The following is a 24760-nucleotide window of genomic DNA, read 5'->3' on the forward strand; positions in this document are numbered from 1 at the left end:
TTCCCGAGTTTCCATGGATGCAGTAGGCCCTCGTGGCGTACCAATGGTACCATAATTATCTAGTGTCATAGTTCCATAGTCCCGGAGGTCTTCTCCTCTTGTCCCGCTGTCGGGGCCCGGGGATCGCGGGTGGGTTGTATAATGACTCATCCGTCCGGCGGCAATTGGTAGAACATTGAATGCTACTGTAGTTCCCTTCGGGGGACTGAATGACCATCTCCGCTGACGAATTCTCTGTGTATCTCTGGCAACGGGAGCCTTTTTCCCGGTCAGCTCTTTTCTATCAGGGAGACTACCTTATCTCGAGGAGTATACGGTCGTCTCCAATGTCAACAGACAGATTTGTCCGGAGTAGAGATAGAGAGAGCGAGAAAGTCGCCATGCGGGTCCCGGACGCCGGACACCGCCGATATCGTATATCGTCTATCGTCCCTTGCGATTGCGGCCTTCAATAGAGAGATAAAGTTCTCTGTAAAGATAGACAAGGGGACTAGCCGATGAGCTGCCGTGCGTCCTTGTCAGCTGCATCCAAAGCCTCCTCGTTTCCCCCTCGTCTGATTGGAAAATACGAGGTGGGCGATACACCGGGGCTGCGCCCGCGCTAGAACAACAATCATACTATTAATCCTATAATCGTACTAGTTCACATCGTCATCGGAATACAGCCGAGGGTTTTTATTGGGCCGTCAGAGCAAGTCAGGCTCGCAGCCCGGCCTAAACCCTGTCCAGTCTGAGCTGGCCCTGTCGGCAGTTCAGATGATGTACATGACTGACTGGAACCCCCAACCATGTTCCTTGGCAGTTCCTGTTTGGGCATCGCTGGACATAGTCCCATCGGCCAAGCCAGTGTCAAGCATCGAGCAGGGGCCCGTACTTTCTCCATGCAGAGACTTCTGTTCCGTATGCACGGTTGCTCCGCCTGTGGACGCGCTTGCTCGCCTGCAATGCAGTTCGGTGTAGGGCGACAGGGCTGGGCAAGGACGGCGTCATTTATGATTATTATCATGATTATTATTATTTTCTGTCCGGCTCCCAATCCGCCGGGAAGAGGGGAGGGGAGGCCTACATAGATGGCGGGGACTCCGCTTGGGAATCCGCCTGATAGAGATGCTCCCGGGATGGAATCTGGAGAAGGAATAGTTAGTGACATAGCTAGTGACATAGCTAGTGAAGCCTGGTGGAACCCTCGACTGGAGCCTTGGACAGCGTAAAAGAACCCTGAAGATATCAGAGGGGGTACAACCTCAACGTTGTCTGGGCAGGCGACTACTTGGCCGGGCGGCTATTGAGGGGTTGAGGGCGACAGATTCCCATAAACATAGACAATAAGATTTCAACAACAGAGAAACTAGAGAAACCTACCGATGCTCCCCCTACACCCCCTCTCTCCTCTCTGCGCCAGGACCATGGACCAGAGCTGTGGCCCAGGGCTGGTTTCTCGGACGGTCAAGTTGTCACGCAGTGGCCCGACAGGCAACTGTCCCAGCGCGCGCCGATCGGAGGCGGCGTTCCAGCAGCTGGCGGGCAGGGGATGATTCAGAAGCCAATCAACGGCCGATGAATGCCGTGAATCAGCCGTGAAAGTGGGGAGGGACGAGAACAAGCCCGGGAACCGGCCGATGCGGATTGGTGGAGAGGTCGAGAGGTGGAGAAGGGGGGATGTGGTGCGAAGAACAGCGTGGCAAAGGGCTGGGACCAGAGTGTTGACTGGAGGGGGCTGTGGGTTTCTGTCTTGTACCCTAGAGGGGAACAGAAGAGAGAGAGAGAGAGAGAGAGAGAGAGGCAGAAGAAGCAATGAGTCAAGAAGAGGCAAAAAATATGAGGGATCAGGGATTCCTGCGCTACACACACACACTCTCTCTCTCTGCCTCCTTTTCTCATCAGTTGATCACGGGACTACTATTGGGAGGATTTGAAGGAAGTCCATCAGAAGTCCCGTCGTGGTATATATAATGGCGTATCTGAAGGATCTAGTAAGATGGTCGATATCTAGAGGAGTATCTCTAGAATATGGTATATGCTCATATGAGATAGTATATCTACGATTTCGTCGGTTTCAGAGACTGTATTATAGTATACACCCACCCTTGATCTGATAGTTCTTGTGTATCGAGTGGCGATATTGGGCGTTTAGGTCTTGTCGACCGAACTCCTATTGATGACTGGATTCTTGCGCACACTCTCGATCTCTTTACACCTCTCTCTCTCTCTGTGTGTGTCTCTTGATGGTGCACTTGAGTCCGGGACGGAGCCACCGTGTCAACCACACCACCTCGGCCGCATCCGGAGGACCCAGAGGATCGAGATCGAGATAGAGAGCGATGATTACTACATATTAAAGATAGTTCGAGAAATCCTCCGAACAATAGGACGCATGATAGATCGGGAGACCGGATCCTTTCTTGGTTTTTTTTTTTTTTTGTTCTTAATTTATGTACCTTGTATTTTTTTTGCTTCCTCTGATCGAGTGTAGAGGAGGATAGAGTTCAGATCCGACGTCCAAGCCCCCAGCCCGCGCCCGGAGTTGGGGTCCCGTCTTCGCCTCCTTCGCCACAATGTATGACTCCCCATGAAAAATCAAATCACCGGCATCCCTGCCCGACCGTCTTTGCCCACTCCTAGAGAGCCCTGCTGGTCTGCTGGTCTGCTGGTCTGCTAGTCTTCTTGCTATTTTGATCTGCTTGGATTAGTCGTATTGTCCGTATCCGAGAGTTCGATTCTGCTCTAATTCGGGGGGTTCTCCGTGTTCCGGGCCAACGAGTCATCCCGGCGTTCTCCCCCCGGCCGTTGTACCCAAGTGGCACCGCGACCACCGCGACCACCGAACCCAACCAGCCCAGCCCGGCGTCGGGAGCCTAAAAAAAGCCCCCCCACCCTGAAAGTCGCCCCTCTGGCGACTCTTGGACTCTTGACTGGGACTCTTGACTCTGACTCTGACTCTGACTCTTCGCCCTTTCCGCCTTCCGTCTCCGCCCAACCTTCTCTCTCTCTCCTCTTCTCTTCCCCTTCCAGTTCCACCTCTTACTCATCCCAGACTCCTCGTGACTCTTCGTCCATCTCTCCTCTCTCTTTTTCATCTTCCACACTTCCAACTATCCTTCCCCTCCGATCCCGCGCTTCGCCCCCAATCCGCCTCTGCCCTCCCCCCCCCCAACAAAACTCCCCGTTCACCTCCGCTGCCTGGTCAATCCACCTCGCCTGCCTTGACAAGCATACTCTTCCCCGAGTCTGCCTGTTGATGCTCCGCTAGGTGCCTTGACCATCTTCCACCCGAGCCTCATCCCCCAAAATGTATACTGCGTCCTCCGTCCCGATCGCCCGTCTCGCTATCGTCGATTCCTTTTCCGCTGGTTCCGTCCGTGTCATCTAAACTCCTCCCCCGATCACCGGAATTTAAACGCGATTCGAGTCATCCTCTCAGCGTTGCCACCCAGTTCGATTGATAGCCAGAGACGGTGCGATCGGTGTCGCTCGGATATCTCCCTTTCTCCCTCCTACACTTGGATTCCCGCGACGCCTTCTTCCTCTGTGCCTCTGACTCCCCTTTGACTCTTTGCCCGTTTGTGCCATCCCACCTGATATCCCCCTCCCCCAAATCTTCTCTTGTACCTGCTTTGCCTCTCGCCCCCCTCGTGCCTGATTATATTCCCCCTCTGCTCTTTTGACGACGGTTTTCTTTCTATCAACGACCCTCTGCTTTCCTGTTCTTCCCTGTTCTTCCCTCCCTCCGACCTCCCCCCCTCTACACTTAACACTCCACCAGGATCTCCTCGCGACGAGAAGATCTCTTCGGCCGGCGCCCCTCATTCCCCATTCCCTTTTCTCTCTGACCCTACGTATTAATCTCCTACGGTGTCAATCTGGCGCTTCTCCACGTTTAAAAGGCTTTGCCGTCGCCTCCCACACCAAGACGGCTTCTGTCTCCTCGGCCTTCGTTCCCGGTTCCCTGTTAAACGGTACTCTTGACAACTTGACGGTTCCAAATCGGACCATCTCCCTCGAAATTCCCGGTGTGGCACTTTTTTATTAGTCGTCAAGACTTCATGAATCCTACCGCGCCGCCGGATATGTCGGGGATGGACGCCTTGGGTTTGCACATGTCGAACCCGAGCTCAAAAGCGTCCCACGCTCACCCCTATGCCTCCTCGATCGCCTCTTCGGCCTCTTCGTCTTCCTCGTCCGTCTTCTCGCTCGATGCCTCGCAAAGTTCGATCTCGTCCACGGCAACCAACCCTGTCGATGTGATCTGGGAAGATGGAGAGACTCCGCTGGGGCGAACCAACCCGGGCGGTCCCGCTTGCCCTCGTGCCTTTGTAAAGGGCCTCCTGCCCAAAGCCGATAATGGTGTGGTGCCCCCCGAGCTTCGTATGCATCCTCGACGCACCGCCTGTGTCGCGAACAATCAAGCGGCAGCGCGGCCTCCGCCTTGTCTGCTCCGACAGTCTGAGCGGAAAGTGAATTTTGTCGATAATCTCGTCGGTAAGTTTGGGCCGGAAATTGAATCCGCATCCTCCGTTCTTCTCTTCTGAAGTCAAAAAAGTTCCTGTCCCGCTAAATTCTTGCCTTCTTTTGTGCGCTCCGTCTTTGAAGATACGGCGTCACAGATTGTTGAAAACATTTGGCCGCTGTCCGCCGCGGCATCCCGTAGCGATGCCACGACGGGCGCCAAGGGGGTTCTCCCCCTCCGGACGTTCATTCAGGAAACGCTCCGTCGTTCGCGTACTAGCTATAGCACCCTGCAGGTGGCTTTGTATTATTTGATTAAAATCAAACCGCACGTGCCCTCGCATGACTTCACCAAGGAGCAACCTCGGGATCAGTCATCTATGCGCGCTATGCAGTGTGGTCGTCGCATGTTCCTGGCGGCGCTGATCCTCGCCTCGAAGTATTTGCAGGATCGCAACTACTCGGCCCGCGCCTGGAGTAAGATCTCCGGCCTGAACACCTTGGAGATCAACCAAAATGAGTTGATGTTCCTGGAAGCCGTGCAGTGGCGCTTGCACATCTCCGAGGCGACTTTTCAGCGGTGGACCGATCTGGTCCTGAAACTGACCCCCGGTGCCGGTGGTCCTCCGATTGGAGAGGGTCAGTGCTGGCGGACGGTGCTCCCCGTCTCACCCCGGAATTGGCGCCGCTCGACCTGGAGCCGATGACCCCGGCTTTGGTGATGGGTGGCATGGAGTTGGCCCCGGCCGACTCACCGTCGCCACGCAGTGCGGCGAGTCTCGAGTCCATTCGCTTGACTTCACGCGAACCGACCCCGACCTGCCCGCGGAGCCTGCCCCAGACCATGGAGCCGACACCGCGCATGGAGGGTATGAACTTACCCATGCCGACGATCCCCCGGCCGCAGCTACTGCCGACCCCTCAGATGACCCCGCAGCCGCATGCTGCCTGCACTCCTGCTGCGAGTGTGACAGCATGTGGATCCCGCCGTCCATCCATCGGCACGGCAATGTCCCAGGCGCAGAATTTGGGAATGGCGCGCTCGACTTTGGATCAGCGCCCGCCGCTCTCGTTCTACCCTCGGGTGCATTCCTACGATGGCTACCCGGCCATGGTTCGTCGGTCGTCACTGGCCCGGTCGACCTCGTCGGCCTCCTCGCCGGATTCGATGGTCTCGGATGTGTCAACTGTCTCGACTGCGTCTTCCCGCTCCTCGCGGTCGTCCTCGGTCTCCTCCAACGCCTCAGGCGCTGGAATTTTGGCCCCGCGGTTGGCCGTCAAGGCCACTTTGCGCTGCACCACCAACTCTTTGAAGGAGAGCCGCAAGAATTTGACAATTGCTTCTCCCGTTGATGAGAGTGCCCTGGTCGATCTCTACAACTCCCCAGATGCGTATCCCGGTGCTCTAGGCAGCGGCCCAGATCTGTCGAGCTTTCCCCTCGACTCGAGCCTGAGCGAGGCTGCCCAGAGTCTCTGTGAGCTCTCAGGTGCGACACCGGAACGGCGCCAGTGCCGCAAGCGCGGGCGTACGGGATCGGACGACCAGCTTCTCCAGAGCCACGTTCGCCATCTGATCGATGCGGGTGCCTCCGGTCATCCTTTCGTGCTTCCTGATGGGTATCTGGCGAACTCCTTCCTGGTTCCGGGCGCTTCCTCGCTGTCCGGACCCGCTGGTATGAAGCGGGCTTGCTGCGGAAGCGAAGCGCGCAAGATTGCTCTGAACCCGAGCATCCGCGCCGACTTCCTGAACTGAAATGGACTGGTGCTTATGGATTTTCCTTTGTGGTGTCTAGAAAAAGCCCGTCTTTTTTTAATTTCTGTTATCTGTTGATTGTTTGGATTTGGATCAAATAATTATTTTCCTTATCCTTCACCTCTTTGGCGACCGAACCCGAGCTGGATGTCTCTTTTGTACATACCCTCCAGAACTCCGTTGAACTTGGCCGGGATTTCTCTTCGGTCGCCGTGCGAGCCGCAAAAGTGCCTTGCAAACGTGTACGATGTACCTGGTTTCTTAGGTTCCCTCGTCATCCTCCTTTCACTTTTGATTTACTTTTTCTATTCTTCTTGGTTTTTGCGCACGGAGTGTGGTGGGCATGGGACGGTTTGTTACTTTATTTACCCTATTTGGAGCCTCTGGTTCCGCCTGTTACTTTGGTGCTTGCTTCTGGGTGGCGTGGAATACGGCGAAGGTGAACTCGACCTGTACTACGTCTTCTCTTCCGAGCATCTCCGATGGCGCTCTGGCGCAATGTCGGTGTTTATGCATCGGGTATCAGGAGATTCGGCGTCTGGAGCCGAAAGCATCGCATCTACGGATAGTCAATCGTACAGTTCTTGGATCGGAATCCTCTCTTGTTTTGTTTTGTTTTATTTTTCTTCCTGTTCCACATTCTCCTGCCATTTCGTATTCCTAGGTAGACTCGTAGGCAGGTGGTCGCTTGGCAGGAGGCTGATTTGCCTGCGGTGACTCATCGACGCAAGCGGTTTCCTCCGGTCTCGGATATAGTGTGGCGCAAGTGTGGCAATCTCACTGACCGGCTTGGTTAACGCCTGCGTTGCTGCTTATAAAGGGAGCACAAACATGTCGCCGGGCTGGTTGGGTAATGATAATATGGGCTGTGGCAGACAGTGGTGTATTGATGCATACTTTCATTGCTCTCCTAAATACTATCTATGTATACTAACTATCGCTGTTGCTCGAACGACGCCGCACCGTGAAGCTTTTAGTGGTCTGCGGAGTTGAATATTCCGACCGAGTCGCTCCCCATTGGGCCAACAACCAACTATGATTGTCTAGTTCTGCATGATTCCATGTAGGCGCCGGCCGTGTGACTGTGGGTGATGCTCTCAAGGGCCGTTCTCGAGGGTACTAACTTCCTTGCAGGACACCCAGCATATTCCAAATCTAGGTAGCAAATCTCATCATACTTGTCTAATTTTTCTTTGGTTGTTCTACTCGCCTGCTAGTTAGATATTCCCCGTAGGAGGTTGTCGGGGTAGAACTCCAGTCAGTAGTGGTGCCCCCCCTTTCCGCCGGAGCCCACTTAGTGCACTAGAGAGAAAGTGCCATCTGATAAGATCAGGCGACGCAATACCCGCCGTCTCCGATTTCTCCGCACTTCGTGCTCTCGTCCTTCTTTCGCCTTCGACACTCACCTCCCTTTCCCTCTGCTTCTACATAGCTCCTCTGGAAACACTACTCTTGTCAACTAGGTGAATGTCCCCTCGTGCCACCATCATGGTTCTCCGACCCCCCGTTGCGGGGATGATTGCCTTGTGCTTGTTTACCGCCTGCAGCTCGATCTCGGCCTCGGCCATTCCGCACACCAACAGTCACCTGCAGGCTGTTTTCAACCACGCCGATGATGCACCTGCACAACTTGCTCTAGACTCGCTGGACTCTACATCGTTTGAGATCGAGGATGTAGACGCCGAGACCGACACTTGGGGCCGTCCTTCCTGGTTCACTTCCGCGCTTATGGCCCGCCGCTTGCTCGCGCTCTCTCCCTCCGGCGTTATCTCGACTGTCTTTCCTGACACCATTCCGCCCTCCTCTCGCACCCCATCGTCTGTTGCTGGTTTACCTATCGGCCTGCGGGAATACATCGCTGACTGTGACGGGACCCTTCCGACAGATCTGTCGCATGGGGACAACGGTGACCCCACCATCCTCGCGCTGCGGGTCGCAACCACCTTTAAAAACATCGGTGCTGGCTCCAATCTCAGTCTCGAGCTGGACTGGTGGGACCACCTCGTCGAGGCGGGGCCCGTTTACCCCGGACTGCCCCCAAGCCCGGCCGCTCTCCCTCGAATCACCTTGTTCGGCTATCTTGATACCATCCCCGAACTGTCGACCTCGGCGACTGCTCGACTGGAAAATTGCTTCTTGAAGTCTCATCCCGACGCAAAAGTTTGGCTCCCCGGCGCGTCGGGCTCTCCGCATGCCAGCTTCTGGGCTCGGTTGGTCGTCACCCAGGCCTACTGGATCGGTGGATTTGGTGATGTCCAGCAGATTGGATGGATGAATGTGACGGAATGGAAGAGTATCCGCCAGTACGGCACCGTGAACGGAGTGGGCGATGGACGTGGGTGGGACGACGTGCGACTGCCAGGAGAGAAGGCATGAGCAGGAGATGTTTTTCCCATGTTCCAATGATATGAGACGGCCTGAAATACCCTTGAAGCGAGGGCGTGCCTACGCTATGACCTGTTGACTTAATTTTGTTTTTCATTTACTCTTTTTGACTTAAAGACCTTTGGTGATAGGCCTTGTCCGGCGTAATCCTGCAGTTCGGGCAATATCATTCGCTCGCGGGCTTATCAGTTGCTGCCGCTGTTGCTTGGCTGGCAGGGATGCTTATCAGTGCGCGCTGGAGGATCCGTGGACTTGAAGCTAAGGTTATCTGCTTATCTGCTTATCGATCAAAGGGTCATCGAGTGCACATTTAACTACTCCGAACAACGTGCATTTCTTGACACTTGACTGTGTGGGACTCTCAGTTACTTTCTTGCATCTCCTGGCCCCCTGGCTCGTGCATTGTAGGTCTTGCATGAGTGTCACCCTAATTTCATGCGTGCTTTTGTTTGTTCTCCTCCCCCCGCTTCCCTTTATAGATCCCAATCCATCCTCTCTCTTCCCAGCGTCGAGCCATGCACCTCTCTTGGCCCCATCTGCGTGTCTCCCAGGGGCAATCCGCCTTTGCGGAGGGTAATGCACGATGGACAAATCGTGATTTGGACCCAATCCCATTGCTGGCTCGCAAATGGGGAGTTGCCAGCTTGATAGGTAAGAGAAGACTCGAAGAAACTCGCCGAGCCGCCATCGTCTAATTCCCAGCTGCTATCCCTAGCCTACTGGATCTCCGACGCCTTCAATGCAGCAACATGGCAATTCGCTAGCAGTATGATCGCAGTTGGTCTGAGCTATCGTGAGGCTCTTGCTATCGTGGCCATCTCGTTTTTTATCATGTCTTTCGTGATCGCAGGCAACGGCGCGGTCGGCGCCATCTACCATGTCCCCTTCCCGGTGATTGCTCGGGCCAGCTGGGGATTCTGGGGCTCATATATTGCCATCATTTCTCGTGTCATTCTTGCGATCTTCTGGTTTGCCATCCAGAACGTGAACGGGGGGAATGCCGTCCGTGTCATGCTCGGGGCCATCTGGCCTAGCTACTTGACCCTTCATAACGGTATTCCCGAGTCACAAGGGATCACAACGAATGGCATGATTGGGTTTTTGATTTTCTGGATTATCCAGTTCCCTTTCTTGTGCATGCATCCGAATAAATTGCGTTGGCTCTTCACTGTGAAGTCCGTGTTGGTCCCTATTGCGTGGATTGCAATTTTGATCTGGGCGTTTGTGGCTGAAAGGGGTGGTGGTGGTATTTTCCAACAGCAGACAGCTTCAGTGTCAGGATCGAAGTATAGCTGGCTGTTCCTGGCGAACATGACATCAGTACTGGGAAACTATGCCACGCTCAGCGTGAACCAGGTACGTTCCGACCCTTTTACTACACGATCCCGATATCCAGAGACGATGGGACTAAATCATTGTCAAATTTCTAGTCAGATTTCTCTCGCTACTCTCGTGTCAGCCCCCGTTGGCAACTACTCTACATCCCCATGCTCCCCATCGTCTTCACCTTTATCTCCTTCATCGGCATTGCCGCTTCCTCCGCCGGCCAATCTCACTACAACATCGCCTCAATTCCATGGGACCCGACCGTCCTGATCAGTTACTGGCCCAATCGCGCCTGTCGCTTTTTCGGCGGATTTTCCTTTGCACTCGCTTCGTTGGGTGTTAATATTTCTGCCAACTCTCTTTCGGCGGCCAATGACTTTACCGCGCTGGCACCCGAAGTTATCAACATCCGCCGCGGCCAGATTCTCTGCGCTCTCTTATCGTGGGCGCTTGTGCCATGGAAGATCCTCGAGTCCGCAGGGAACTTCCTGACCTTCATGTCAGCGTACGCGATCTTCCTGGGTCCTATCGCTTCCATTATGTTGTTCGACTTTTGGGTCGTTAATCGCCGCAAATACGATACTCTGGCACTGTATCAGCCATGGAACCCGATTTATCGCTATACCTGGAAGGTTTCCTTCTTAACGGGCAAATCATTGTCCGGGTTTAACTGGCGTGCCATTGCTGCTTTTCTCATCGGCGTGGCGCCGAATCTCCCGGGCTTGATCAATGCCGTCAACTCCAATATCGATGTCGGGGTTGGGGTCCATCCGTACCAGTTCGGATGGCTACTGGGATTTTTTGCAACTTCGATCATCTACCTTGGTCTATCCTGGATGTTCCCGGTACAGGAGACTCAACTTGATCGTGCTGTTCTCCCTGATGAAATATATGAAGACCGTGGAATTGTGGTGGAAGGTGTAGATGGAGAAACTTCTGATCACTCGCACGCCCCTCAAGGTGAAAAGAAAGATTTAAATGGGTTTGCGTCTTCCATGACGGTTGTTTAGAAGAAATTTGATCAGTATCTATCGCGTTTTTGTTGAATTTGAAATTATTGGCATGGAATGTTTACAAATTTGAATGAGCAGTTTCACTTTAATTCCTTGTACATGATTGATGCAGTTTATACATACAGTTATATTTCCTGAAGTGTAGAGATTCTTGTATAAGATCGGTATGTCCTCGTAGGCTGCTATCTTCTTATTCAAAACCTAGGGTGAGTCTTAACTGTACTTCTTTTTGGGGGAGCTGGCATTTCCTCATGTCTTTGAAACGTGGAAGCTGTTACCTCCAATTCTATAAAGGGGGTATGACATGGCCCTTCAGAATGCTTCAAAAATACCCCTGGGTGTTCATGATATCATGGATCCGGATGGTGTGCGAGCGTCCTTTGAGGTTTATTGCGGATCCTGGGGCACGCATGCGAGAAGGAATGTAAAAGCCCCTTTTCGATGGCTCTGCCCCAAGTCTCTCATATCATACATCAGAGTGGTAGATGTGACCATGTAGTGACAAGTAGGACAGGTACTCTGATTTCAAGGCCCCGGCCCATATGCTAAGGTTCCTTTTAGCACTTTGCTTACGCCAGATGAGGCGCGGCCAAGCTCACCACCCTCTTCTCGAGCGCTCCTCAGTCCACGCTCAATAGCTGGCAAGAAGCGAGTCGAGAAAACCCGATAGCGGTCCTCGCGGGTTTCATACATCTCGCCCTCCTCATCACGTGGCTGACCAAATAAATTCAAGTACGCATACGGTGCGGACGACTCGGAGATCATATGCTGATTTGTCTGACAGAGTGGGAAGACCCAGGCCGCAGATCCATTGTCCTGTTCTGATTCGTTCTCGGCGGACACCCCCGGCTGTCCAACGCCAGCATCCAAGAATTCCGCCAACGTCCCGAGGACTTTCACCATAGGTCTTCCCTGGCTCCCAGACTTTCCGAATGATGCCCGGTTGGAGGACCATCGCGCAGACTCTTCCGTGTGCCACCCCAGCATCGACAGAAAACAGTTCAGGGTCTTGATCCACCCTCCGGCGCAGGAAACCACCGCTTCGCCCGCGGCATCCACCATCCACGATAAAATCTCCACTGCGGACACACGAATATCCGCTGCAAGATGCGTCATACCAGCACGGATGTATGGCAGAAGCTGGGCGACGTGATCTTCTACGTCATTACGAGGAAGGGTTCGCAGAAGCTTGAGCAACTGTGTCCGTACATTGTTGTTTGCGTCGAGAATCAGCGGAAGCAGGGACGGAAGCATCACACTGACTGGCTGTGGAAGGGGAGAATCAACTGGTCGTGAGGCGATAGATGTGGTCAGATGGGCCAGGGAATCACGTCGTTGGTTGTCTGACTTGGAAGAGAGGAGGGAGAGGTGGTGCGTGAACTGGCTGTTGGAGGATGGGGCAGAAATCTGAAGGGATTGTTGATTGAGGACAATGGCTGAATAGAAGTCAGCACGCGCACTGCGTTGAATTTATCCGTGACATCGAGATGGCTTCGAGCATACCTTTAGATCGGAAGCTGGTGTCGGTGAAGTTCTCTGGTTTCGCCTTGGCCTTGCCGACCTTGAGCTTGGGTTTCTGTTGAAGAGATTAGCAAGCCAGTCGGTAAAGGAGCAATCAATCCTGACCTGAAAATCCTTCTGCTTCTCCTTCTTTCGCTTTGCACTGGCCCCCATGATTGCAATTATGATTGGCTTCTCTGAGAGGAAGACCGTCAGTCGCGGGAACTTTTTTGAGCGACAATGTATATCAGCACGTGATGTTGATAACTGCCTCAGGCATAACTTGATTTCCTGAAATGGAAGTCCTTGTTGATTGCTGTTTCTCGAGTTGCTCCGACAGATTTAAAGTAGTCTTGCTGGCATAACTCATTGATATACATAGTTTTCATATTACTCTGTAGAAGTTAGTAAGATTGTTTGATAGTAAATCTGCCATGGCAAGATTAGCAACTAGCTGGTATTGATATCAAGGCTGCTTCTACGATCCAGATGAACTAAATATTTTTGAGATGTATTCTATACCGTTTTCAATGGTAACAAGAAATCTGAAAACTCTGAATATTTGTTAAGGAGAAAGACTGAATTGATATGTCAGAAGCCTCTCACACAGTTCGTAGCATCTCAGAGAGGGTATCTACCGCAAGTAGCGTCACGCCCGCTAGATACGCGCCGACCATCCGATCACGGCGCTTGTGAGCGCGTCTTCCTTTCCTCCAAGCCACGATGGAAATTCCGCTGGACAATTTCCTCCATCATTAACCCATATAATATATTATTTGCTTACCTCCGAGCTTCCCTGTCAATTTTCAGCCATGTTTAATCGCCTGGGCGGAGCAGAGAAACAGCGTCGAGGAATGCACCTGCTCTCTCTCCGCGAAGTCCCCGCCTGGGTTGATGCGAACCCGTTTATCCTGTCTGGGTATCGTCCAGAGAGTCAGTCCTGGGTGCAATCTCTGGCCAGTTGGACATATCCACATAATGAAACGTGCAACATCTATTCACACCTGGTGCCGGGTTTGATCCTGGCCTTGGGGTTGGGGATCGCGGGCCTGGACTTATACACCCTTGACGGGGCCATTATAGCACTCCACCTCACGACAGCCATTGTGTGTTTGTCAGCATCGACATTCTACCATACCGTTCTGAATCACTCCGAGCAGGTCGCCAGCCTCTGGTTGAATTTGGACTATGTCGGTATTCTGGTTCTCACCCTAGGCAACTTCATCAGCGGACTACACTTTGCTTTCTATTGTGATCCGCAGCTCAAATTACTGTATTGGTCAAGTGTAGGTGTTCATGGGGAAGGCACCGACCCTGTCATTTTCATAAAGGAGATTTATGATTTCTAACTCTGGAATTTCATTATCAGATCATTGCCGCTAGTGCTGGCACTGGGCTAGTACTGCTCGGTCCATGGTTTCGTGCGCCGGAATGGCGCACACTGCGCCTGGCCAGCTTTATTGCCACAGGCATGTCTGCCTTTGCACCAATTGGCCATGCATGGTATCTCTGGGGATATCATTATCTGTTTCGAATCGGAGTACCCTATTATCTACTCGAAGGAGCATTGCTGCTGACAGGCTGTTACATATACTTGGTGAGCCCTACACAACCAAGAGACTTGGCATCTATAATGGAAACCGAGACTGATCCTAATGTCTGCAATAGAGCCGATTGCCTGAGTCTCTGTATCCAGGCCGATTCGACATCTGGGGCCATTCACATACCCTCTGGCATATCTTCGTGGTCCTGTCAATTGTCGCCCACCTCCGTGGCCTGCAGAGTGCCTGGGAGTACAATCATCATGCAACCTGTATCAGGTAGACAAAAAGTTCCCGGTATATTTTTGGAATCCGTTTCTCATTAAACTTGAATGCAATCGAGAATTCTCTGATCAATTATATCACGCTTTTACTGTTGGATGTTCATCCAAGTAGCCAAGGTCCATTTTTTCTAAAAAGAAAAATGGTAATTTAAACAGTCCACTTGATGGAATTGCTAACTCGATCCTATTATTTGATATTAGATGAAATTCGACAATAAAGAACACTTCTAAGCAGCCAGAGCAAACCAACCTCGTGAGCCTCCTCCTAATGCCTTTGCCACTACTTCCTGTGTAGACTGCCACAGTGACTTGGTATTCCCCTCTGAGTCCAATTGGCGTCTCATACTCCCAGGTGTATCTGACAGACGACGAGATGTGGACCTTGTTTCTCCTGCACAAACGAGAGCAGATCAGCGTCAGCACAGAGTGCCAGGTACAATTAACAATGACTGCAACTAAAAGATAGGATAAACCCCCGAGCGCATGACCGCGAGAGTGACCCCGTAACCTTTAGTGAAGATGTGGCGTACCTGGTTCAAATCGGTTTGAAATCCTCTCCTGGCCATGGCTAGCTGATTCGCTTGAACGAATGGCGAAAGTGTCAGGCTTGCTAACGTCGGTGATTATAGGATCGGGCAAATCTAGAACACAATCCACCGTATTAGGCGACTTCTTCATATCACCACTAACAAAACAACTCACCGCTAGTGCTGGTACTATCTCCCTGGGATGATATGTCAGCAGTGATTATTCGTGACTAGTCAATTCAATCCCGAAGAAATATCAAACCTCCATGGCAGATTGGTTTTGAATAAGGAAGCAGTGACTATATAGGAAATAAAAAGATGACTTTAATTGTGTATTGTTCAAAGTACATTGGGAGGGTATCATTGATATAGTCTAAACACACAGAGGCAAGAGGCAAAATATTTAAGGAGTCATGACTTGGAGCATTTGCCGCCATGACGTGAACCCCGCATTCTAGAATTGAGCCGTTATGCTATTAAGATTTTCTCAGAGTGATGTCAACTGTTGAAAGTTTGTCAGCAAGATCTCAACTCCTAACTAATATACAGGAATCATGTCTTATCTGCATTGCTAGTACAATCTGCAATCATCTACCCGGTGGGATACAAGGTAGTGTAATTGTCGCTGTATCTACTGGAATCTTCAAATCAGGGTATCAGTGCGCCTCAACAGGATAATGTCATTATAGCTTATTATCCTCGGGGTGAGAGATTGGAGAGATGGAGCAAGATATTATGAATGTGTGAAAGTCGGAGCCAAATGTCATAACAATCGTAGTCAAATTCAAGTCTAAATATGAAGTCCCATCATTATAGGAGGGCCTGCTCAGCAGTGCATAAAGAGATAAAAAGGAAAGGGTCGACAACAGAAAGATAAATCCAAATCAAGACAAGAGATGCGCACTTCTGTCCGGCTCCGAGCTGCACAAGAAAAAAAAGACAGACCAGAACAGAAAAAGCCACCCAGTGTGCCGGACAGACGCGGTTGTATCAATCAAATCACAAAGATCATCAAGCACACGTAACATAGAAAGAGAAAAAAAAACAAAGATAAAAAAAGGAAGGGGGAAGCATAAGCGCACGTAATCGGACCAAATTGGATCCAAGAAAGATACGGGACCACCAGGTAGGACATGAGTCATGTACTGCTGGATGACGGATAGTATTAAGGAGGTGGTGGCCCAGTCCTTATCAAACCGAGACATCAAGGAGACAAAACATTAAAAGGAATTCGTGCACACTAGTAAAAGGAGTATGCCAGGCCGACTAGAGACTCATGGTTAGCCACTCCCACTCCTGACTGGCACCTTGGCCACCCGCTATACTATGATTGGCTGGGTTTGCAGCCGCCGGTGGCATCATTGCTGGTGCCAGAGGAACCACCTTCGACCGGCTGGGAGGCGCACTCGTTCTAGGACTTTCTTCAGTGTCTGGGTCGGCCCCGGTCGGTGCTTTTTCAAGACGACGCTGCCGCCTGGGGGCCACCTGGACACCGGCACGGGCCGAAGCAACACCAGCGGGAGGCCCGGCCTTGGGCGGAGCGGCGGCGATGGGTACCACGCCTAGTTTGCCTATACCACCAGCTCCCGCGATCGCAGGTGGTGACTCAGATGCGTTGCCGCTCGGTGCCCGAGAGGCAGCAACACTGGATGTGGCCTGCGCAATAGAGTTCTTGCGGGACGACTTTTTTGACGACCGGGAAGTACCGACAGCGAGGCTATTAGCACTGCTGCGGTTTCGCTTTTTGATGACATCGGTCTTGAGTGATAGTGGGCGAACAACACCGTGAAGCTTCAGGAAGAGACCACAGGCATTGCACAGCGGTTGACCCTCCGGGTTGCGGCGCCAGAGGGGAGTAGTCTGAGTGAAGCAGTTGGTACAAGTAGTCGGGCCGGCGTTCGGGTCTCCGTTCTTGGACCCTCCGGGGCTGGCGGGGCGAGAGGGCACAGCACTATTCAGCCCGGATTCGGGAGGCGTGCTGGGGGACGGGTGATTCGTCGGCGGGTCGCTCGTAGTACCGTTCATACTCTGACGTAGCAACTGAGGGGCGTTCGGGGTGGAGGTAGTGCGAGCAATCTTCTGGCGACGAGGATCCTGTTCCCGGTTGCGTACTTCACTGACCGAAGCAGCTGAGCCGTGACCGCGACCCAGACTTCCAGCATGATGCCATTCAGGGGGGCCATCCATCATATCCGTGGAGCCGATCGTGACATGTTTGCGATGCTGGCCGTTAAAGCCAGGTAAGGACTGGACCGAACCATGAAAGCCGGTATCCCAGGTCAACCCGGCATTCATGTCACCTCCATCATCCATGGACGGAAAGTCATTGGGCATGGCAATTCCTCCTCGTTCAAAGGTTGCGCCGTCATCATCTTCGTTATCAGAGTCACCACCGAAGGTAAACATGCTGTTGGTGGGCGCAGTTGAAGAAAACTCGCCGGGACCAAGCACTTGCGACGGATCCACATGCTGCGGCGGCGGAACAGAGAACCCGGATGCGTGCATGGTCGTAGGTGGACCGGTGACAGGCCCGGAAGACTGGAACTCGCCGTTGGTGGAGTTAAACATGTGACGCGGCTGGAGTGACGCCGACAGGTTTGACGATCGTTGTTGAAGATATGCAGGGATGCGGCGCTGGGCATGCGATTCCACCGACGGCGCATCTGAGAAGAACATCGACTGCTCTCCTTCGTAGATGGGTTGAGGCGTTGACACAGCGGACTGGTAGCCTGATGGTGGAGGAGAGAAGAACTCTGTCGAATTCAGGGAGGAAGCCAGTGGTGTCTGCGCATAGAGATTGGAGAAGGGGTTCCCGGCAGTCATCGGGGAATCCGAAGGGGAGAAAGTAAAGTGTTGCTGGTAAGGTCCTGCCGAGTTGATACCTGGCTCATCACGTACACCAAAAGTATCCAGACTGAACGGTACGCTGGAAGTATGATGATGCTGAGGTCTGCGGGAGCCCCCCAAGGTACCATTTCCGGGCATCGCAAACGCGGTTGGGGGGTGATCTAACGAATAATCCGGAAGACCCGCCGAGAGTTCCGAATGTTGCGCGAGCATCGAGTTGGAGACGGGAGGTACCTGGGGCGAGGATTCGGCCGGTCGCTTGCGACCCGGAACTGCGAGGCCGGCGAAGAACTGGCGCTCGTCGACGCTAGTCTTGCGCACTCGACGAGGGACATAACCGAATTCACTGTCTTTGCGTTGGTCCTGTGGCGGATGCGGGAACGAGGCAGCGGCGGCGTCGTTCATCGGCTGGTCTTTGCGCACCTTGATCGGGATGGAGGCCGTCGGAGTCGCAGTAAAATGGCGGTCGATGGCCGGGTGGGAGACGTACTCGACCGGGGAATCGAAAGGCACGATAAAGTCATCGATGTTCATCGGGTCGGGGGTCGCATCAAGATTCATGGCGGAGCTCTGGTTCATCCCGGTCGCCTGATCCTCCAGGCGCAGCTGTGCAATGCCGCTAGGGGCAGGCCCAGTAGTATCCAATTTGACGTGTGCCGTCCTGAAGGGCCAAGAAAATGAGCTGTCGGAACCCGAATTCGGAGGTTGGAGGGAAGAGGGAGGAAGCGGAAAGGAGAAGGAAGACAGATGTGAAAGAGACGGAGATCAGATTGTATATGGCCAGTTCCACTTACCGAGCCTGTTCGCGTTCCTTGCGTTTCAAACTCATGGCCATCATACGCCAAGTCAGGTTCTCCATACGTTCCTGATTGGGGAGGTTGGCCTTGGTTCGAGTATAGAGCCTCCAGATCTGGGCCGCGAGGGGATCTTGTTTCTGCATCTCTTCGGGACTGTCGCCACCGCGCGGGGCGCCGGTTTTCCATTCCGGGAAGATGGAGTCCGAGAGCATGCCTTCCTGGGCGGTGGAGTCGGTCGGGCTGAAGGGCGAGCCGAAGGAGAAGTCGTCGGACATCATATGCGAGTCGAGGTCGATACCGGGGAAGGCCAACGCAGACTGTGGCGGTCGGGGATTGCCCTGCCCCAGCCCCAGTCCATGCCCTTGCCCTTGCCCTCCATGATTCATGCCGTCCATGATCTCGGGGGAGAGCGGAAGGGGGAAGGGAAAGGAGAGAGAGGTCGAAGGGATTAGATATAGATGGTAGGGAGGGAGGGGGGAAAGGTTGGAGAATGGGGTTTTAGAAAAGTGGTTCAAATTGCAATATCCCCGTACCCGCCGTAAACGAGGGCGCCGGGATTGAGAACGATCGAAGGCAGCCGAGCGAGGCGATTGGCAGGATGGCGCAGCCAGCGACCAGGGTCGGCGCCGACGTCAGTACCGTTTTTAACTGGAACGAGACGGAGGGGACGAGATGCACGACACAACGTCGGAGGGGGAGTAGGATCACCCTCCAATCTGCGCTGAAGGATTCGGAGTTGATTCCGTTCTATCTTTCTCTTCCTTTCTTTTTCGTTGATGTAATTTGCTGTCGTGGAGGGGGGGCTAGACCCTCCAGACGCTCATGCCCCGTGCGATCGCGAAGGGGAATGGGGGAGGGAGGGGAATTGGAGATGGGGGAGGAGGGGGGAAGGGGGGAGGAGAAAACAGAGAAGCCCTCAAGAAAGATGCTGCGAAGCGCGAAGAGGAAAGGCAGAGGGAATTGACGCAAAGGTCTGAGGGAAAGAGGAAGTGGGAAGAGAGCGGGAAATATGGAGATGGCGATGATGGTGGACTGGTTGAAGTTCGATTTGTATGGGCGGTGATGACTGTTCTGGAGGCAGTAACGTACAGGGCCGGTATGGTCACGGGTAATACGGTGACGGGGTCCCGATTTACGGCGCTTCGCTCGACTCGAGAGTCGTGGTCTTTCCGGACTTGGACTTGGTTCGAGAGGAGTCCACTCGAAACGAATCTATGGTCGGTTCTCCTGCTCGAACGTCGTTGCAGAGACTAGTCTTCTCACTGCATCAGACCATCCAAGTCCCTCCCCTCCCCCCCCCGGCCAGTGGGAGTCGGTCATGATCCATGCCGCATGAACAACGCCACTCCCGTCCCCTCTGCTGGCCTGGCGCTTGGTGGGAGCAAAGGGCAAAATATGGTCCCTACGTGATTCACCCGGGTCCGCTGGCCCCTCCCAGGCGCTGAATAGGGCCCGGTCCACTACGACTGGCTCGGCAGATTTGATGTGCCTTAGGGTGGTTTTTCTTTTCTTCGCTACGTTTGCTCCTGGTTTCTCCACGAATCGGCGCCATCGGGTTATCGATTCATCGAGCGGCGCATTGGTCCGCCCTGGCCGCACGGCCCAACGGGCCTCGTGGGTGACGCCCTGGGGGGTCGATTGCTGGCTCTTCCGCTCCATCAAATCATCGAATGAGAAGTCCGGGACCGATGATCTGGAAGGAGAGTCTCGGGCCGAGTCCGACAGAAGAGAGGGGGATGGAGGTTCGAGACCCGGCCAGCCATGCAGGTACTTCACCTAGCACGAGGCCAGCCGGGGAGAATTTACATCCAACGGGGAAATCCGCTCTCGGGAGACCGGAGGGAAAAGAAACAAAAGAACAAAACACAAATACACCTCGGTCACCTATGGTTCTTCGGGCATCCAGACAGGCCGGGTCACTGGCTTCCACCTCCCCCTCCCCGGAGACATATCCAGATGCATATGCCGCTTGGGTGGAAGTGGAGACGGGCGATGTGGAGTGGAGCTCATCCGAACCGGAGGAAATCGAACGTGTGCAACCGCACACGCGAGATGCGATTCGAGATTGATATTGAAGTACGGCGCTGAGGCCAAACCCATCCTCCCATATGCCACGCGGCGAAAGGGAGGAGGAGGGTCATTCATTGGGGGGACGTCTTACCTAAGAATGTAGAACTTTAGAACTTTAGAACTTTAGAGATTTAGAGATTTAGAGATTTAGAAATTAGGAGCTGTGAGCTGCGACCTGCGAACTGCAACCTGCGACCTCCAAAACGATGTATTCTGAGCGATAGACCCGGGCTGATACATAACCGGTGCGATCAAGGGCAGGTCGAGGACTTTGAACTTAGTGTTTCGGTGGTGTCAGCGGAGATACGATGGATCCCGAACAGCAGATAAGGAACGTTCTACGGGGCTTCGGCCCCGCCCTGCTGTCGTGAGTGGTCGCTCGAGTCCTTCCACTCGGTCTTGTCGGCCTAGTTGGGGTGGCGCGGGCTCCGCTCGGGGAAACTACCTACGAGGTGCCCCCATGCTCTGGATTTCAATCAGGAAAAAAAAAATCACGTATCATTTCCATAGAGACCCTCGAGACCATAGAGATCATGGAAGCAAAAGAGAGAGCGCGCGCGCGAGACAGCGAGTAAGGAGGCAGATCTCTGCAGCTCCAAGCTCCAATTCGGGGGGGGATGGACTCGGGGAGACTCTAGTCATAAAGTACGGACGATGAGTGGGGAAGAACGCAGGATTCGAAGTATAGAAATGGAGGCAAGACGATAACTCCGGAAACTTCCCGGGTCGAGGCTCAGGCGATCACTACGAGCATGGAGCAGTAAACCAGCAGCCTCACACCCTCCCATCCGGCCATCGTGATCTATAAGGGGAGAAATCCGACCTGGGATGCCACTGTCGCCATGGTATCGATGCCCATCACTGCGATACTGTGATTCTACGATCCTGCCGTGGAGCCAAGCACGGACCATATTCCGCTGCCAGGACAGAGGAATGGCAGTCCCGAGAGGGTGGCAGAGTGGGTGACCGGGTACGAGAGCCTCGACAGAGAAGAATAAAGACATCGAGGCATCGAGGCATCGAGGCATCGCGGCATCGCGGGTCACAGCCCAACTGGAAGAGCGGACGAACAAGAAAAAGACAGAAAAAGACGACTCACCGAAGAGCAGAAGAGCAGAGCTTCCTAAATTACCCGAGATCAGTACGAACCCTGTATGTGCCGGTATAGCAGTACGGGTGGTCATCAGCGGTACTAACGGTACCAACGGTACCTATGGTCCTGTTTGGGGGGGGGGGACCAACCACAATGGACCCAAATGGACTGCATCCTGACCTACCTGCGTCCTCCATCTTCCGCTGGGCGATGCTCTATTCTATAGGCAACGGAGTTGTTTTCCCGCTTCGTTCTCTTTGGTTCCTCTGGTGGACTCGTGGCGAGCGGATGTATCCCCGGTCCCGGTTAATATAGCTGCATCTACGTTGCCGTGTCCATCGCCTGGGGAGCTTGGGAGAAGGGCCTCGGTCGAACGCCTCCTCCCCCGTTCCCCTCTTGTCTTCCCGTCGCCACTGATGAAAGGGTTCTCAAATTTACCATGTTCAGACGGGTCGTCATCGCCAGGGCCGATCATCAGGCGCTCCTTGGCTTGTCCCCTGGACCGTGGATACTGGCCGGAATGGAAATCCTTCCCTTACCCTTTCCCCCGGATGAGTGTGGGGGAGAAGGGAGGGGAGGGGGAGGGGGGGCGCTGGCGGATCGGGCAATAGGACATTTGGGATGTTGACCTGATTTGGGGCCACGGAGCGATCGACGGGCCCCAAGATGACATCGTGTTGTGGGGCCCGGACATCCCACGTCCGAGGCGCGGGTCCTCTTCGGAAGAGAACTTGCACAGTAGAAAGTAGCAGTATCGGGGTCGACAAAAGTTCCCAGGGCCACAGCGGAAGAATGAAGGAGGGCAGAGGGAGGAGGAAGATGGTGGCCCCACTCGAGCGCAACAACAGGACGAATGGCCAAAACTAGAAGCTGATAAGTGGCTGATAAGCGAGTGTCCGTAGTCATTCGCGGTGGTCATCATGATGTTTCGAGGATGCTCCTTTGATAGGCGCGCCCGCCGATCACAGGCTCAATGGACGTAGAGTGGAGTGCCCAGTGGAGCGATGCTTATCGCCCCCTCTCAGAAAAAAAGCCTCCAACCTCGAGGACCGTCCGGAGCAACCGTTGTCGAGGGATCTTGCGTCGAGCGTCGTGGAGTGGAGGCGTCCAGGGGTAGCAAAAGGTTGAAGCCCAAGTCAGCAGCCAGGGCCCCAGCTTCCAGGTACCTGTCCTTGTCTTGGCCTTGTCCTGGGATGGAGGCCGGCGTCCGGACCCGGCTGGTATGAGGAAGTTAGTTCATCAATGCTGGACGATACCATGCCCGTTTCCTTCAAGGCCCGAAAAGGTCGACATCCAGCGGTCTAGAAACATCAGGATATCCTTGATATCCTGATCCTGTTGTCTTATTTGCTCGGCTCGTATCCTCACCTTCAGCCGCCGCAAGGACCCTCGAGTGGAGAGGACTGCAGCGAGCCGGCGTCGGTCAGCGTGGCGTTCCGGGACTTTTGATCCCGGGTCGAGGTCGGTCTGATGCGTCTGATACCTCTGGTGTTTTAATCCCTCCCCCACCCTCCAAGACAAGCAATCAGACCGGGGAGAATGGGGGAGGGGGGGGGGGGGGAATGGAATGGTCCGGGGCAGGGTGCAGGGTGCTGGGTGCTGGGTGAAGGGAGAGGGGGAGGGATCCTCTTAGCGTTCTGTGTAATTTTTTTTTCCAGGCGGCATCTGCGGTTATGAGCAAAAGGCCAAAAGGACCAGGGCCAGGGCGTCCTTATGAGAGCCCGGGGAGCCCGCTGGCCTACTCAGACGAGGAAAGAGAGAGAGAGGGAGAGAAGGAGAGAGCGTGCGTGGAGACAGAGACCTTGCGCATCGGTCACATACGGAGACCTCGGGCTTCTAGATCCGTTCCTGAAGTCGAAGTCTCGAGGTCTCGAGGTCTCGGTCGGTCTCTAGTATCCAAAATCCAGACTCCAGACTCCAGAATTCAGAATCCAGAATCCAGAATCCAGACTCCAAACTCCCGAGTCCCGTCGGCGCCATCTGTCCTCTATATATATATGTGTATCTCCCTCCAACCCTGCTCCCTGCTGGCCCAGACTTGATAAGGACTTTGTCCCCAAGCCTCTGTCCCGGCTGATACGACCAGGGGCCTCGATAAGTCTGCATGACGATCTGCCCAGCCATTGTGCCAGATCAGCCAGTCTCTGCAGAGCGGCATATCTCGGGGGGCCGTGGGACGTCGCCGACTTGAGAGATGCGGGCTCCGGTGTCATTGGCGCTTCGTGACCATTTCAGATAAGCGCCTGTGGTCCTCACGAGATATGCGAAAGCGAGAAGAGAGAGAGAAAAAAAAAGAAATTGAATGGAAATAAACCCACAGAGACAAGAAGAGAAAAAAAAAAAGCCCGTCGAAGGGAGGAAATGAGCACGCAGACCATCCCGATCGTGGTAGTCCCCAGTGGCCCATCACAATCCGGCCGGATGTCGCTGTTTTCTTAAGAGAGATGCCAGTGGCTGGATGCGACTCGCCGAGATGTCGAACAAAAAGAGCAATCTCCAAGATTCCAAGATCTCCGGATCTCCCACCCCCGGAGGATCCTTGCTGGGCGTTCATGCCGAACTCGCCCAGACGGGCTCTGTCCTTATCTTCCGACGGTGATCCGGCCCACCATCGAAAAGAATAAGACAGAGTCTGAAGAGATAAGAGGAGAACCAGGATGAGATACACGAGGAAGATCTGCGGATATGATATACAATCCAGCCTCCTTCGGGTTGTCCTCGATTGCCTCCCAAGAGGTGCGTCCCAAGATAACGTGATGCGAGATCCCCGTGAACATGATTGGGCCCAGTCGAGGCGACGGCGGACGCCATCCACAGGGGGTGGCCGCCGGAAGGCCGAAGAGGACGTCCCATCTCCTCGGAGCAGGTCGTATGTAGACCAGTGACATTGAACCCTGTAGAATGCCTTTGGGCCGGCATCGGAGAGCAGCAGATGCGCCCGATTGTCAGTCTAATCAATTGTTTCAAAGTATTTTGAGACGGTCTACCAGCATCGGGGAAGCACCCATAGGAAAGAGTCTCCGAAGCCACGGCTCTTCTCAGAGGCTCAAGGCCTATGGTAAACTAACCCCTTCACGAAACAATGCAGGCAAGGAGAAGCAAAAATCCCCGACCCGTGGTCAATTTCCAAGTTAAGGCTTAAGACTGGCTCCTCAAAGCCGGTATGCATGGATTTGGG

The 24760-nt window shown here is 53.8% G+C and overlaps 8 protein-coding genes across 8 annotated transcripts; 6 read left to right on the forward strand and 2 right to left on the reverse strand.

The window, feature by feature from the left end:
* Positions 1–4043: 4043 nt before the first annotated feature.
* On the forward strand, positions 4044–5153 carry N7462_001129 (cyclin family protein; the record flags this gene model as incomplete). Its single annotated transcript, XM_057072855.1, has 2 exons — positions 4044–4479; positions 4591–5153. 2 exons carry the CDS (start codon positions 4044–4046, stop codon positions 5151–5153), a joined length of 999 nt encoding a protein of 332 aa, XP_056939385.1.
* A 14-nt stretch (positions 5154–5167) lies between these two features.
* N7462_001130 (uncharacterized protein) lies at positions 5168–6199 on the forward strand (the record flags this gene model as incomplete). The annotated part of the gene is made up of 1 exon (XM_057072856.1): positions 5168–6199. The coding sequence occupies one exon, from the start codon at positions 5168–5170 to the stop codon at positions 6197–6199; it is 1032 nt and encodes a 343-aa protein (XP_056939386.1).
* A 1488-nt stretch (positions 6200–7687) lies between these two features.
* On the forward strand, positions 7688–8575 carry N7462_001131 (uncharacterized protein; the record flags this gene model as incomplete). Its single annotated transcript, XM_057072857.1, has 1 exon — positions 7688–8575. One exon carries the CDS (start codon positions 7688–7690, stop codon positions 8573–8575), a length of 888 nt encoding a protein of 295 aa, XP_056939387.1.
* Positions 8576–9099: 524 nt separating this feature from the next.
* Positions 9100–10920, forward strand: N7462_001132 (nucleobase cation symporter-1 family protein; the record flags this gene model as incomplete). Its single annotated transcript, XM_057072858.1, has 3 exons — positions 9100–9235; positions 9300–9940; positions 10015–10920. 3 exons carry the CDS (start codon positions 9100–9102, stop codon positions 10918–10920), a joined length of 1683 nt encoding a protein of 560 aa, XP_056939388.1.
* A 528-nt stretch (positions 10921–11448) lies between these two features.
* Positions 11449–12597, reverse strand: N7462_001133 (IPI1/TEX10 family protein; the record flags this gene model as incomplete). Its single annotated transcript, XM_057072859.1, has 3 exons — positions 11449–12359; positions 12427–12499; positions 12550–12597. 3 exons carry the CDS (start codon positions 12595–12597, stop codon positions 11449–11451), a joined length of 1032 nt encoding a protein of 343 aa, XP_056939389.1.
* A 638-nt stretch (positions 12598–13235) lies between these two features.
* N7462_001134 (uncharacterized protein) lies at positions 13236–14247 on the forward strand (the record flags this gene model as incomplete). The annotated part of the gene is made up of 3 exons (XM_057072860.1): positions 13236–13739; positions 13793–14020; positions 14092–14247. 3 exons carry the CDS (start codon positions 13236–13238, stop codon positions 14245–14247), a joined length of 888 nt encoding a protein of 295 aa, XP_056939390.1.
* A 1794-nt stretch (positions 14248–16041) lies between these two features.
* Positions 16042–18814, reverse strand: N7462_001135 (Nitrogen regulatory protein nrfA; the record flags this gene model as incomplete). The annotated part of the gene is made up of 2 exons (XM_057072861.1): positions 16042–18283; positions 18417–18814. 2 exons carry the CDS (start codon positions 18812–18814, stop codon positions 16042–16044), a joined length of 2640 nt encoding a protein of 879 aa, XP_056939391.1.
* Positions 18815–19241: 427 nt separating this feature from the next.
* On the forward strand, positions 19242–20488 carry N7462_001136 (uncharacterized protein; the record flags this gene model as incomplete). The annotated part of the gene is made up of 3 exons (XM_057072862.1): positions 19242–19636; positions 19914–20161; positions 20211–20488. The coding sequence occupies 3 exons, from the start codon at positions 19242–19244 to the stop codon at positions 20486–20488; spliced, it is 921 nt and encodes a 306-aa protein (XP_056939392.1).
* Positions 20489–24760: the final 4272 nt, after the last annotated feature.

Source organism: Penicillium macrosclerotiorum (assembly GCF_028827735.1).
Source record: "Penicillium macrosclerotiorum strain IBT 26536 chromosome Unknown utg000001l_segment0_segment0, whole genome shotgun sequence".
Lineage (NCBI taxonomy): Eukaryota > Fungi > Ascomycota > Eurotiomycetes > Eurotiales > Aspergillaceae > Penicillium > Penicillium macrosclerotiorum.